This window comes from Struthio camelus, chromosome 12 (genome assembly GCF_040807025.1).
Source record: "Struthio camelus isolate bStrCam1 chromosome 12, bStrCam1.hap1, whole genome shotgun sequence".
Taxonomy (NCBI): Eukaryota; Metazoa; Chordata; class Aves; order Struthioniformes; family Struthionidae; genus Struthio; species Struthio camelus.
In genome coordinates this window covers 7,624,038-7,639,471 of record NC_090953.1, presented here as the reverse complement: position 1 = coordinate 7,639,471, position 15,434 = coordinate 7,624,038, and the positions used below count along the sequence as shown (strand labels likewise).

At 50.7% G+C, this 15,434-nt stretch overlaps 1 protein-coding gene across 3 annotated transcripts in view; it reads right to left on the bottom strand.

The window, feature by feature from the left end:
* Positions 1 to 9,768, bottom strand: part of RGMA (repulsive guidance molecule BMP co-receptor a) — a 29,066-nt gene extending 19,298 nt beyond the window's left edge. Inside the window, exons 1-2 of one of the 3 annotated variants that reach the window (XM_068958653.1) lie at positions 9,506 to 9,768; positions 1,236 to 1,351 (exon numbers count right to left, since the gene is read on the bottom strand). In XM_068958653.1, the coding sequence (XP_068814754.1) occupies positions 1,236 to 1,351; positions 9,506 to 9,519 (130 nt within the window). In that variant the 5' untranslated portion in view covers positions 9,520 to 9,768. Of the gene's footprint in view, positions 1 to 1,235; positions 1,352 to 1,649; positions 1,722 to 7,058; positions 7,326 to 9,505 lie in introns of those variants that run through there. The other 2 variants (XM_009681232.2, XM_068958654.1) reach the window with 2 other exon arrangements.
* Positions 9,769 to 15,434: the final 5,666 nt, after the last annotated feature.

The window sequence follows — 15,434 nt, the reverse complement described above, 5'->3', positions numbered from 1 at the left end:
AAAAGAAATGCAGAGGCATTTCAAAAAAAAAAAAAAGGTAAGTTTTACTAAAATAACAAGATAACTCGGGAGGCTTACATGTTAGGGGGTTTCTTTCTCCCTCCTCCTTTCTCCCTCTTTTTTTCCCCGTTGCAAATGAAAAAAAAAAAAGAAAAAAAAAAAGGAGGTAAAGAAACTGGAGAGTTTTGGAAGGAACAAATCCGCCTCTGTGGACTTGGTTTCCCCTCCCCCAACAAAAACAAGCACTCAGGGCTTGAAGGAATTTGCAGGCAGAGATCTGCCAAAAACATTGTGAAAAACTATGGGGGATTCATTGGAAACAGATGGCGTTTTCAGCTGTAATTCTGAAATTCTCTCCTTTTTCTGACACAATACAAACAAACCGGGGATACGATGGCGGGGGGAGACGGCCGCGGGGGCGGCCCAGAAATGTTATCGGGCAGAAAGATTAGCAATCGGTGCAAGTGGCTGTGTGTGTGTGTGTGTGTGTGTGTGTGTGTGTGTGTGTGCGCGGGGAGGGGGGCCGGGCAGCGAGGTTTTTTGGCCGGGGGATCTGATGCTCGCCGGACCATTTGGTTGCCATCTAGCCATTTGCTTATACCCTCTGACAGCAGAACATCTCCCAGCCCGGCTCATGCCAGTTTTCCAACCAAACAATGGTGCAAAGCAGACGGTGCTTTAAAAAAAAATAATAATAATTAAAAAAAAAAAAACCACGGAGGAAAAAGCCCGCGGAGGGGAGGCGTGCGGCGGCGCCGAGCCCGCGGGCAGCGCCGCGGCCCCCACGCGCGACTCCGCGCCTCGGCCGCCCCCCGGCCCCGGGCCAGCGCAGCACCCGGGCATCCCCGTGGGCATCTGCCGGGCATTTCGTCCCCGCGGAAAGGCAGGACAACGGAACCTGCCCGACGGCTGCTGTCAGTAGCGATCCTCAGCTCGCTCTATAAGCGGGGGTTGCTTTTATTTCCACCTTTCGTGCGCACCGGGGAGACAAAGAATATGAGGACAAGGCAAACCGCCCCCCTCCGCCCCCCGCCGCAACTGCTCGGGGAAAAGCGAGGGAAGGGGGGGGGGGACACCAAAACTGAGTCCCACTTGCTTATTTTAAACATGTGGCAAGCTGCTGTAAAGAGAGGGAGAGAGAAAGAGGCCCACAGACTGGGGTAACAGACTGCTATCCAAGGGCTGCGAGAAATACAGGGGGGAAAAAATCTTCAAAACAAGAGGCTGTTCCTTACCTGAAGGGAAGATGCAGAGAAAGACAGGGAGGATTTGGAAAAGTCCCAGGGCTGTGGATCCTGCCCCTCTCCCCATACCCATCCATCCAGCTCGAGCTTTAACCACTATCCTCTCCCTGGAAGAAGAGTTTAAAAAGAAAACAAAAAACAAAAAAAAAAAAACAAAAAAACAAAAAGGAGAAGGGAAGAGAGGAAGAGAAAACAAAAGGAAAAAATAAATCAATTGAAAGGAAGAAGGAAAAAAAAAAACTCAAAAGCCCCACATGGCTGCCGGGAGCGCTGCGCTCGCTGTGCAGGGCAGGGACAGGCGGCCCCAGCTCCCGGGCTCGGGTGGCCTCTGCACTGAAAAGATTACCCAGACTTTTTTCTCCTTCTCCTCCTCGCCTTCCCCTCCCATTACAAAACAGCCCAAACCATCAATCATCCCGGCTGCCTTCCAATGCCGACATCCTCTCCGGGCGCCTCCTCCTGCCCGGCCGGCTCCCCGCCTCCGAGGCCGGCCCGGCCGCTCTCGCCGCCCCCGGGGAAGGGGCAGCCAGCAGCCCCGGCCCCGCGGCGGCGAGAGGCAGCGGGGACGCAGCGGGGGGCGAGCGGGGGGGGGCTGGCCACCTCCGGCACCCCTGCGCGGGGAGACGAGGCACCCTGTGGCCCCCCGCCCTCGGCTGCGGCTGACGCCCGTGGGTCCCTGCACCGCGAGTGGGCTTGCGGCTCGGGCAGCCAGGGCTTTTTGAGCGCTGTGGTCCTCGCAGCGTTGGCTGCTTTGTCTGCCCCAGGGGCAAAGGGGCCGTGGCCTCTGTGCCACAGAGCGGGGAACGGAGGCAGGGAGGCTTCAGCCAACTCCCCGTTGCGAGGCAGGCGCTGCTGGCAGCCAGCCCTGGGCTCTGCCCGCCGCCTCCTACGGCGAGGAGCTTCGCCGCGCAGAGCCGGCCCTGCTCTGCAGTAGGTGTGAGCGTTTCACAACCCATCCCAGGTCATTCACCCACACCTGCACTGGCAGTCCTGAAGTAAGGCCGGGTGACTCAGAAACAGTAGGTCTCATAGATACTAATCGTTAGACCGATAGGCCTTGGAGACAGGAACGACTCCGGACCACCGAATGCAGCCACTAGCCTGCTGAAGGACTAATCCAGAGGACTAACAGGTACCTGTGCTTCCTCAAGACTGATGTGAAAAGGCATTGTAAAGGCTTTGCCAAAACCTCTGTCATAGCCTAGCTGGCGTTGCCAGCCCACATGTAGCTCTGGATACTCAGCTTGTCCCTTCCTCTAGGGGAAGGTCTCACCGGTTGCACTGACAATGGTGTCCTGGGGCTTTCAATTTGCTTGCACCTTCCTCCAGCCCAAGAGACCCTCTGGGTCAGACAGCGGTCCCTGGACTCCCTCCCTGCTCGTGGGGTGCAAATGGAGCAGAACCTGGGGGCACACTGGCATTTGCCTGCTGGGCTTCAAAATACTGCTATTTTCTGCCACCAGCAAGGCCATGACAAAAACAAGGCTGGCTGGTTGGACTTGCAGCTGCACCGTCCCGGGGGTTTGCTCCACTCAGGAAAAGGCTAAGCCATAAGGAAAGCATCCCCTTAACACTACACCAGCGCAACTTAGATCTCTTTAAATTTTCCCTTGAAGGATGATTTAGTCACCGTGAACTAAGACAACTTCATTTCTGAATGAGTGCCCACGGGTGTAATATGCTTTAACTAATGCGCTTTAACTTCAGTCTTTTAGATTATTAGCCTTCCTTTGATTGAGGGCCCCTCTGCCCTCCTCATGTTTCATCTCCTTTCTCTTTGGGATCTTATATCCCCGAGAATAAAAAGATGCCTTTTGCTTTTTTTTTTTTTAACCTAGCCCTTCTCCCAACTGTGTGAACACTCTTTAACAAAGGGTCTTTCCTCCTACACCTTAGGAGATGCTTCTTGATTTTGCCTGTAGTTGTCCTTGGAAATTCTTGGCTCTTCCCCCCTCACAAACACCCTTAAGGATGCTCTATGGAGGGATGATAGCTTAAAGTCTGCAAGAAGATCTTGTGATCTCCTCCTTGCAGTGGATTGACTCTTGATTCAGCTATAACAAGTGTCCCATGGACGATGACGAAGAACGAGCTAGATGTGAATATCTGAGAAGATATTCTCAGATCTGGTATCACCGATGTAGTTCTCCTTGTGGGGTTTGAGCCCCTTTGCCTCCAAATGGCAGCACATCGGGGTTTTGTCCAGGCTGCAACCACAATTAAAATGAAGCTTTTCCATATGGGACCCATATGGGATCCAAAAAACTTGGGGCCTTGTCTGCCTGATTGGAGCTCTGTCTTGGTCCTGATCCCCCTACAGTTACACTCAAATGATGTCCAATAAAGCCAGTTTTGCTGCAGAAATGCTGCCAGCCTAGGCCAAGCTGGGCGAGAGATGAAAGCTGGCAGGCTGGATCCAGACCTGTAGCGAAGGCAGCGTGGGAGGAATACCTACCCCAAGCACCTCTTTGTGGGGGATGTCAAACAGGGGCAAATATGTCCAAGCCCTGCCAGCTGCTGCTACCACCCAAGAAGAAATTCTCGCTGATGGGACGTGTAGGCAGACGGAGCTGGAAGGAGTCTGGGGGGAAGGGAGAGGACCCAGGAGCTGGGAAGAGTCTAGGCAGGGGGAGAATGAGGGAAACGGGTTTTGGACCCCCAAAACCCTCCTTTTGCTCTGACCTTGTCCTTCCGCAGTGCTAGCTTGGCTTTCATTTCAATCTCAGAGATCTCACTTCGGCTATTTCCCAGGCTGATGACATATAGCATGATCTATTTGTTTTTTTAACTCACAAAACAGCTGAATTACTGACTTTTAAAATCCAGGTGCTAAATAGCTGCTGTGAGGCTGGTTTGGTTGTTTGGCCTAAAGCCTCACTTTGGCATTGCTGTTTGGTGGCAAACTCACACATTGCAATGTGAGACTGGAATCCAGTTAAAGCAGGGTTTTTTGTTTTTTTTTTTAATAAGATCCTTATGAAGCTTCTGCCTTTGATTTAGGGAAAACCATGCTGCTATAAAGCAATGATCTGATGGCACTGGCTCCTGTTTGTAAAAATTTATCCTCGATTTTGCTCAGTTGCATCATGCATTACAAATGGGACTGCTGGTTTTGGCATGGATCAAAGCGGAGGATTTCACTGGAGAAAACAATAGATGTGTTCAAACAGTAACAGCAGAGCAGGAAAGGGCCCCAAATAAGGTGTGTTTCTGAAATCCTGCTCCCCATTCCACATTTTACAAAAAACCTTCACCTTTCCCATTAGCTGAATCAAAGACCTGGACTTTAAATCACCCACCAAAACATAGGTGGTGAGAAATTAGCATCTCTGCTTCGCCTACGAGAGGTGTCCAGGCTGCGAAACGTGGAGCGAAGTGGAAAGCGTTGGCTGCTTTTTCTCGTCCTTCTTTGCTTCTTGAAGCCCAGAGAGGCACCTCCATTTAGGTAGCACCTTCCAGCATGAAAGAGCCCGATGCTCTTTGCAAACAATATGTGGGAAACCGCTCGCCACTCAGTGCAAACACCTCGGAGGGAAAGCGTAGTGACAGGGTGCAGCCGCTGGCGCAAGGGGCAAAGGAACAGCCTCGGTCATTTGCACATTGATTCTCTTGTTTAATGTCTTTACCGAGGGGTGGCGTGCCTCCGAGTTTCCAGGTGACAAACACGGAGAAATCAGTCAGCGTTAGCCGATTCTCCAAGGTGTTTGCAGGACGAGCAGAAAGAGCACAGTTCCTGGAGGAAATCCATCAGGGATCGGTTGTCTGAACTTTACTTTTCTGAATATTTCCCAGCACCCTCTCTGTCCTGTGTCACACCATGCATGGCTGTGGGCTTCACTGAGGCTGAGTGAATTTGTCTAATTTGAACCGTAAGGTTTATAGATGATACCTCCCCTTAGAGCCTTCCTAATGGATTTATTCAGTACCTATAATTATATGGCTAAAATAGTAAATATGGGTATTTCTGAGGACTGTAACTAGTAGTTAGAGGAATGGATGTCAGGACTCCTAGGTCTGCTCCTGACTCTCCGATGAACTTTCTGCGTGGTTACTCTTCATGCAGCTATCGCCACGCATCAGAAAGCAACTTTGCCTTCTCTGCCTCAGTGTTCCCACAGTAAAAAAAATGAAGCAGTGCTAGTCTACTGTGCGGTGGGGTGAGGAATTTAGCTAAGACATGTTTGCAAAGCTCTGTACAATCTGCAGAAAAGGTTTATGAGGGCAAAGCTCTCTGCCCACGTAAGTGCATGGCAAAATGATCCTTGGCTGTTCTGAATGGAGGCTCAACCTTGAAGAATATCTCTGGCATGAATGTTCACAGCAATGCACAATGCTGCATCAGCTCATAAAATATCATTTAAATCTAGGACCATACAAGCCTGTAGCCTGTATCAGATCCTTATGAATTATCCATATTAAATATTCCTGGACATTTCTATTGCTGCTGATGGAACTTGAAAATATAATAACCATTCCGCAGACACCAAAAGATGCCTGTGAACCCCAGCGCTTAGATGTTGGTGGCAAGCCAGTTAAGATGAGAGAGGCTGTGCCTACCACCCATCCTGATTCATTTTGTGCTCTAGAGTTTCCATCAGTGACTAATGTTGCTGTCCGTTTCTAATATTCTGGATGCTAGACTGTAGGGAAAAAGGTTATCTGGTTGCTGAGTCTAGTTCAAAACTGATTACAAAATACCAAGTACCACACTGGGTGTCAGATTAGCAGATATTTGTTCCTTGCTGTTGACGTTGCTCCCCTCTCACCCCACCTTCCTCATTCTGCTGTTTTGTTTAGTTGTTGTGTCCAGCTATAAATCTGGCAAGAGATCACTTTTTTCGCTGAAGGTTCAAGCAAAGTCAAACATAACCAGGCCCTGTCAAAGGTGTGCTGCTAAAATGAAGAACTGATTTGAACAGTGGTCATCTGTATTTGATGTTCCTCGGGATGAAGAGTTTAGATGAACTCTGTTCCTGGCCTGGCCAGAATAAACAGTGCTCGCCAGTGCAGGAGGATAATCCTGAAATATTCTGCAATGATTTATATTAGTGTTTGGTTTAAACAGCAAAAAGCAGACCACTCCTTAAAGAAGGAAGAAAGGAAAAACACTTGCTATTTGGAGTGGAAAACCCTAAATTATTCTCCAGGGAGGTCTGACAAGTGGTTCCAAAATGCTCATGGAAGAAAAACCAAACACCTGTGCTCTGAAAGATTCCCATATTAAAGAAAAAGCTTCTAAACAAGAAGAAGAAGGAAAAAAAAATCCTTCACCTTTTGGCAGTAACAGCCACACCTCACGTGTATGATACCGGAAAACATTGCAGCTCATTTTAAAGACCTTCCTTTTACTCATCATTCAATTATTTACCATTTTACAGTTTTCCCTGCATGAGCAGAAACTCTCCCGTAGTTGTCAGATACCAGCTTTATGCTCCTGAGTGTTTTTGCGCACCTTGAAACTGCTCAGTAAGTGTCTAAAAAAGCTTCCCTACTAACCTATCTTCCTGCACGACACAGCCTGGATAGGGAAGGTATCCGTCAGGGGGCTCATTAGTGCCCTACACGTAACTTTTGCAGTAACTTAATGGGGCAGGTGAAGGTGATGGCTTGGAGCTGGGCTTTGAAGGCAGACCAACTACTGCGTAGCAAAGTGCAGAGAAGCCAGTTCACTGTTTCAGGTAACGAACCTGCCCACAGCTGGCTCTGTGAACATTAGACTCACCGATGTGGCTACTTGAAGAGAGGCCATTGGGTCAAAGGTATAAGAAAATACAGCTTTGCAACAGCAATAAAAAAAAATAGTGTTTTTCTGACCTGCAACTTTCCATCCGCAGACAGTGATTGATTAAAAGCTTCCCTAAATAAAGCTGCTGTGGGTAACCCTGCTTTGGGCTGTCTCTTTACAGTGCCCGCTCCAAACAGCCAGCCATAAAAGTCACATCTAAATGCTCAAAACTGGTCAGGCTGAACAAGGGGCAGGAAAGATTGGACAGTGGAAAACCTCCACTCTCACTCGTGTCAGCAAGCAAAACAACAAAGTGGTATTTTCAGACAAACATTGAGTTCATCGTGTCAACTTTTTTGGCTGCTGGTATTTCATTACTTTCTCTCCCTTTCGCTTGCTCACAGCGCCTTGTGGAGTGAGACTCGGCTCTCAGGCAAAGGAGCCTGTAGCCGTCCCTTGTCCTGCAGGTCAGGAGGACTGGCTGGGACTCTTCTTCTGAGGATTTCGCTCTCTGCAAGGAGCTGGTCTTCTTGGCCCAGTATCCTCTTAGGAGTAAATACCAAGCATCATCTCTTTAGTCTCTGTTCTTCATGTCTGGGCTCCCATGTTAAAAAAACAAAAAAACATGTGGGCTGGGAGGTGCCCAAGAGCACGTTTGAATGGCCAAATGCCAGCTCAGCAGAAAGGACGGATAAATCTGAACTGCCAAAAATAAGTAGCGCAGAAAAATCACAGAGACCTGTATGTTTATCAGCAGAGACAGAAAGCAGTTTGTGTAGCAGGACAGCTACACATCTTTCTCTGCTGCTTTTAAAAATTGCTTGTGTTTTGAGAAAAATGCAAACATAGCTGCCTCTTTCTCCCCCTCTCCAACCAAACAGGTCAGCTAAGGACATCTCTGGTGTCTCTTCATTTAAAGGTAACAGGGCTCTATCTGAAAAATGGGGGGGGGGGGGGAACAGCAAGGGTTTGCAAATCTAGGTCTTGAGCACATTGAGGAAGGGGAGTTTGAAGAATCCTATGGAAAAAGCTCTCTGAATCCCTATCACCTTGCCCCCATCCCCTTGTGTCGATTCCTGACAGCAATGGCCAGAAATATAATCGATCACATGACGCCTTTCCTGTCCTCTCAGTTACAAAATGCTAAGGACCCTGATGACAGTGTCATCAGCCGATTTTAAACATTTGCCTGAATACCTCCTCGGAAAGAGACATTCCTTGTTATGGGAAAATGCCATAGCAAAAAATCTTGAATCCAGCACCTCTGTAGGCATTTCAGCAAATGACACCGGATTGCTGCGGTAGGTGTTTCTGAACAGGGAGCAGCTTTCAGACAGGCACATGTGCTTCCTCCCGGATTAAGTACAGCTCGGGGCTCTCATTCCCGCTGGGTGGTGCTGTTATCCCTAAACCATTTGCAAAAGTATCCAATTTATAAAATAAATGCAATCCAACGCCGCCTTAAACCACATGACATAACAGCAGCTTGCAAGCTCCCATTAAAATCTCAATTTGGGGAAATTGATTCTACCTCTGAGCAATTGCGATGCAATTACTCCAACAGGCAGCAATCAAGAATCACATCAAAACAACACCAAACTTTCATCTGCCTCACAGCCGCCACCACAACAAAAAGCACCTGTCTTGCAAACGCAACCCGGTTTCCTTAAACGTATATATATTTAGGTCCCTGAGTGGAAGCAAGTCTCGACGGGGGTTATGCTGGCTGCTGCCTCTGAAATGTCCTGACTCGGGGCTGTATTCTGCCACTTTGCACCTCTTCCTCCTTTTTTTCCTGGCTGAGGTTAAAGGGCTATCTAGGGAGCCGGTTCATCAGGAGGAAGGGAGCAAAGTCGAGCCCCCCGCGAGCGACGCCCCGAGCCGCGCAGCTCCCCGCGCTCCCGGCGCGCCTCCGCGGCCGCCCCGGCCCGGCTCCCGCGGCCGCGCAGCTGTCAAACCTCGGGCCGGCAGAGCCCTCCGAGGCTGAGACCACAGGATCTAGGGGACAGCTGGGCATCCCCGCAGCCGAGCCCCGCCGCTCTGCGGGAGAGCGCCCAGCCCCGTTAGGAGCTATCCAACGGGAAGGGCAAAATGCTGGGAATACGGGGTGAGGGGGTGGGGGGGAGTATTTTCAGTTCAGCTGAGTGGCCTCGCAATGAATTACCCCATGGATTTAAGCCCGGGAAGGTGCATATTAGTGGCAACCATCAACGGGAGGATGAATGAAGACACGCGTGCACGCCGGGCTAGCGCTAAAGCGGCCGGGGAGAGATGGGGCAGAGCAGCCGGGAAGAGCCGCGGGGTCTCGTCGAAACGCCTCGGAAGGGAGGAGGCTGATGGCAACGGGCAGCAGCAGCAGCAGCCTCAACAGGTCCCGCGGCGGCGCGGCCGGCAGCGGCGCTGGCAGCCGGCCCCGGGCCCGGGCCCGGCCGCGCGGGCAGCCGCGGAGGCACCCGCGGCCGCGGAGGCGCGCACGGCTCGGCCGCGCAGCAGCCCCGCGCAGCAGCCCCGCGCAGCAGCCCCGCGCCCCGCTTACCTTAGCGGCCGCATCAGCCTCGCCAGCCCGCCGCGGGGGAGGGGGGGTAGTGCAGGGAGAGGCGGCTGCTTTTCCAGGAGGGGAAAAAAAAAAAAGGAAAAAAGAGAGAAAAAAGAGGATGGTTGGGCGGGGGGCGGGGGGGGGGGGAAGAGCCCAAGCCCGGCTCGCAGGCGGCCCCCCCTGCCCTGCGCAGGGCAGCGCCGGCGGGGTGCAGCGCGGCCTCGCTCAGCGGGACGCGGGGAGCCGCATCGCCCGCCCGGAGCATGTGAGAGGCAGGCGGAGGCGATAGCGGCAGATAGGGAGGTCCCCTCCCTCCCTCCCTGCATCCCTCCCTCCGCCCGGCGGGGACGCGGGGAGCCGGCGGCGGCGAGGGAGGGCAGCGCAGCCCCGGCCGGGGGGACCCGCCGGGGAGCGGAGCGGAGGGATGCGTCACCCGCGGCCGTGGGGCACGGGGGGCTGGGGGGCTTGGGGGCTGCCCCCACCTCCACGGGCACGTCGGGGCACCTCGGTGGGGACAGAGCAGCCGGGCTGAGCATGGGCGAGGGGAGAGGAGCCGCTGCTGGGCGGTGGGGGCCAGGGTCCTCCTCCAGCTGCCCTGAGCCCCCGGTGTGAGCTTAGACTGAGCACCCGGCTCCCATCGAGGCCTGCAGGGGTTTCAGCATGTGTGGGTGCTGGGGTGCCTGCATTTGTGCTGCTGCGGTGGGAAGGCTGTGGTTGCAAGGCCACGCGAGCTGGAGTGTCACACGCACAATTAATTACTGCAGCCCCAGAGCCACAAACGCACTAAATACGCCTTAGTGCACCCATAGTAGTAGCCCTTTGCGAAGTGTTTCGTTCTCCTCGTTCTCTTTCTTTGCAATTCAAGGGGCAACAATTGTACGGAGCACACAGCAGCTCTCCGTGGCTTGATTAAGCCAGCAGCAAAGACAAAACGCACCTCTACAGCTCAAGTTTAAGGCTTAAGGAGGGTTCTCTGTGTGTGTTAGGTACAAATTAGAAAATAGATGTGATTAATCATAACAAATCTAAACAGCTCTGCTACAGAAAACTTGACGTCAAAGAGGTCTTTTTCTTAAACATGGATGCTATGCTTATATAGTACTGACAAAGGAACAATGTATTTGTGGATGAATTGGGAAAAAAGAACAGAGAAAAGACAGGGAGAAGTTTGATGTATACCAGATAAGTTATCTGGTATATAAAAAATGGCATCTTTCTGTAATAATTATTTGCAAATCAGTTTACAGTTCTGGATACTATAGTGTCTAGATACGACAGTATGGACAGAGCTGCCTCTGTCAGGCCTAGGACACTGTGCAGACAGGAAATCAAATGCAAACCCTGCCTTAAAGAAGGTAAACTTGCTAGTTAGAGGAGACCCAAGTGAATGTAAGAGACAAAGAGAAAGGAGTAGACGTGGTCGTGAGCACAGACCTTTTCGCAGGTGTGCACAGCAGGTTGGGCTCCAGTCCCACGCTGTGAAATACTGGGTGCTGGAGTGTTGCTAATCTGAGCACTTGGGGCCTGTGTTACCACGGTGGGGCGGAGGGGAGGGGAATCGCCACTACAAATACATATTCTCTGGTTATTCTGTGGAACTGTTCCCCCAAGGAGACAAAGCACAAGGCAGAAGAAAAGCTAATGCACGGGGCACTAAACATGCCTTGGTAACAACGGCAGCAGAGCATCATGGCAGCAGCAAACTGCTGCTGAGTTCACTCCCCATTGGGAAAAGTGAGCGCTGGAGCAGCAAGTTCCCACAGCGAGGCACAGCCTCTGCCAAGGGAACGCTCAGAAGTCTCCGCTGGCCACTTCCCCCAGCCCTTATCTGCACGCCGTTAATCTTCAGCATCGCACGAGGAGTTGGCACCTTCAGTTCCAAGTGCAAGGTGCATGTCTTTGACCTTGCCTTCTCTGCCATAAACAGCCAGCAAGGTGTAAAGTAGGTGTAGAGGCACACCTCTGAGGGCTCCTTTCTGTTTGCGCTTGCCCCCCACCCCCCCCCCCACCCCGGGTGCGAACAAAACACAACTACCATTTGATTACATTAGATGCAGCAGATGGAGGTGGAGCTGTGGAAGAGAAGGACTCGATAGAGAATGGACTCCTGGCCTTTTGCATTGGCTTTGAGGGCAATGGTGCAAATTTGCCCCTGCAGTGTAAAGTACAGCGAGGGGAAAAGTAAAGACAGAATATTTTGCTCTGTCTTTTCTTTGCTAATCCTGGGAATTCCCAATTTAGTGCCTGTGACCAGTTTCACCTGCTTTTATAAAAGATGAATTTGGCCCTCTCCTCGCACAAGGATCTGCTTGGCCACAAAACAAACAAAGCAAATAACGTCGGTACACTTTGTCCTTCCAGAAAAGATTAAGCCTACATGAATGAGTAGGCAGTTAAAGGAGGAGCTTGGCTGTGGGAGAAGATGGGTGGTAGTGTAAGATTGTCATGAGCAGACAGCTGGCTGTCCTGAGGAGCAGAAGGTGTGTGGGTGACCTGGGCAACTTGTAGGCTGTGCAGCGCAGCATGGATCACTCCACACCTTGTGGAAGTTAATGGAAGTCATCTTTTGGGGTTTGTGGACATTACTGGTTCAAGCTGCACAGGCCATGGAGAGCACAGAGCATAAGGGCTTTTCATTTGCCACTTCCATCCACACATCTGAGTCTCCTAAGCCTATTATTTTGAAGGCATGTGCCATGCTGCAGCTCTTCTCCTTGACCTCTGAAGGATGTGGCTGATCCTGAACTCAAGATAAAAGAATGCCACCTCATGAGCCGTGAACACCCGTCCGTGAGATTAGGCTCTGAATTATTAATACAATCAATGACTACCTCTTTTCATCCTAGAACAGGCGCAAAGGAAAGCTACAGGGGCGCTCAAAGGGAGGGACGATTCTCCAGCAAGCAGGGAGGAGTAACTTGTGGAAACCAATTTCCTTTCAGTGGAAACATCTCCCATGTCTGTTTTATTCTGGAGGTAGGAATGACAGCACCATTTGGAGCAAGGACCAGGAAAGAGGAGGTGAAAACCAAGCTGCGCTGCTGTGGCTGACAGCGGTGCTGCAGAACCCCCGTGGGGGTCCATGTGCCTGGCAGCCATCCTTCCCTCCATCCCCTTCATTGCATCGGGTGCATCAGGAACTACACCAGAAAGTGGTCCCCAACAGCCTAAACTGCGGATCTGGAGCATGTGTCAGGGAGATGTGACCATCATGAAGAGGAAGGGCTTGGGAGGGCGGGCAGCAGAGATGTGTTTTTCCTCACAGAAAGCCCAAGTGCCACGAAGCTACTTACAGCTATGCCCTGTTAGCCACGTGAGGAAGTGAGAGCTGATCTCCAAGGCAGGTTGTGGCTGTCTTTTGTGGGGTGAACTTTTCTGTACTAGGTTTCTTTACTGAGGGGACATCCTGGTTCTTTTCAGGTTGGAGCCTTTCTCCTTTCCCTTTGTGGATGCCGCTGTGCAGAGGTGCGGTCAACATAGGCTATTGTGTCTCTGTTCTGACTTTTACCCATTTCCTTGGCTTGGGCAAGTCCGCTGTATTTGAGACTTTCAGTCAAATTGGTTCCCTTCTGTTCCTTTCTCTATTTTATTTGGGAGGCAGGCACAACAGCCTCATCCTATACAAGGACCAGGAAAAAGAAAGAACTCCACAATTCAGAGCCTCATATAGGAAACGCAGCTAGCTGGAAACAAAAAATAAAACAGCATCTTCATTCTACTTTTCAGATTAAAAAAAAAAAAAAAAGAAAGAAAAGGTGCTGAGCTAGTAGAGCTATTCTTTCCAGGTAGATAAAGCAAAGCATTGCTTCAGAGCTGGTCAAAATGTCTGGAAAACATTTTCATTAAAGTTCAGATCAACATTACAAGTAAGATAAGAAAAGAAGTATGCAGTTACAATTATGTAGTGCTTTGTGATTACAGACAGATTCTGTAATCCTTATCCAGGGGCTTTTACAGTTCAGTTTAACTTATTTCAGTATGTAAAGTTGAGCCCAGACAACACTGCTCTCCTACAGTCCTCACCTGCGCTCTGGTCATACGAGGGACCGTGGCAGACCAAACCGCATGTCCAAGCAACATCTCCCAGACACATCAGCTGCCCTGGCTGAGGACCAAGCCTCCCTTTCTCCTTTGCAGCTGCTTATTAAGATTCTTCTGTCTATAACTTCTAAACTTACATTTGCTTTAAGCAGCAAAAAAGTGTTACTGGTTCACCTGGAGCCTGAGTAGCAAATGCACAGCATGACAACTGAGAAACACCAGAAGTGGCAAGAGTATTCTTGCAGGTGTTGCTAGAGAAAATATTCAGGTGCAACACAGAACTATAGCAAGGAATAATAATTCTGCCATTCAAAGTGTTCACTCACGCTGAGAGCAGTGGCAATGCCATGGAAAAGGCTCTGGGAATGAGCTGATCAGTGCCAAGAAGAGTGCTCGGCTCCATAGCGGAACAGCGAGCATTTCCAGGCTCTGAACTGGTCAGGGTGTCCTCTCCTGAGTGGGGCAGTGGTCCATGGGCAAAGCAGGAGTCTGAGCAGATGGAAATATTCTTCCCCCCTAACCAGTGCTTCTAAACTATCTGACTTCAAGTATTTGCTGTAAGCCCCAGAGCAGTCCCTTGGGTTCAGTGCAGCTATCCCATGTTTAAAATTAAACACATGTTGAAACACCTGGCTGAGGGGCCCTTAACCCAACATCTACAGTAGAGCAAATACTGTCAGTTACATGGATTCAATGAGGCTTTGCAAGTCACAGGAAACATTAAATTCAGAGCCAGGCTGCACACAGATAAAGCTATAGAGACAGAGAGATGGACAGGAGTCAAACGCATCTGGCCTTCTGGGGAGCAGCCCGGTTTGCTCCAGGCTTCTGCTGTCACTGCTCAACTTTGCCTCACAAGATGGAAAGAGCAAAGGATGTAAGGTCAGCGACAAGAGGATGCCCCCTCAGCCAAAGTGGTCCCTCACTGTGGCTCAGAGCTCTGCCTCCATTTCCAGGCAGCTGTTAGATGAGAGAAACATTTTGATATCATTATCTCTCCTAGAGCAATCTGCAGAGAGTAGCTTGGGGAGGCATTTGGTTTTTATGTGAATTTAGGTTGCAGTTTGCGGAAGTGCTTCATTGCTACCATGCTGATTAGGTTTCCTGCGGAGACCAGTGCATTAGAGGCAAGCCTGGCTACAAGGTCCGTGAAGCATCAGCTGCCAAGCCTTTTGGAGAGCCTAAGGCTCCCTAGATAATTTGGTCCCCATTGCGTGATTCATGCAAGATACCAGTGTTATGCCTGTGTAGTCTTCATTTCAAAAGGCTGTGTTTGATTGCCAGGGAAAGATTTAATTCCAGTAGGGATTTCGGTGTTGAGCTGGAGAGACTGTGCCAACTTTAGTCTCAATGACTTCCAGAGTCGATGATTTAAATATAGAGAGAAAGAGTAATGAGGCTACCAAACTGTAGACTGACCACTTGAAAAGGAAGCGTGAAAAAGCAAAGGAAAACAATGGTTGGGACTCAAAATGGGAGGCGAGACACCTGGTACCACAGCTGATTCAACGTGCCAGCCTGAGTAAAAGCTTTCACCTGTCTCTTCCTCCTAGCGCCGCATGCCCCCAGTGACGGGTGAGATTTCGTGCTGAGCAGGGCTGACTGCCCAGCAAAATTGTCCGAAGACCCTCAAGAAGTACAAAATGACTAACACTGCTGGCTTAAGCCATCTAAGAAAACCTCTCCACCAAAACACTTTTTCCAGCGCTGCCCGCCACAGTGTCACCCGTCACCCCTGTCACCCCTGGCTGCAGCAGGGGTTGGTGTGCTGCCAGTTCCTAGCCCCAGGAGCCAGCCACCCTCCTCTCGGCGCCGGCAGCTTGCTGTCATTTGCCGCTCTGCTCCAGTGCCTCTTCACCATGAGCATACAAATTGGGCAGCGTTGAGG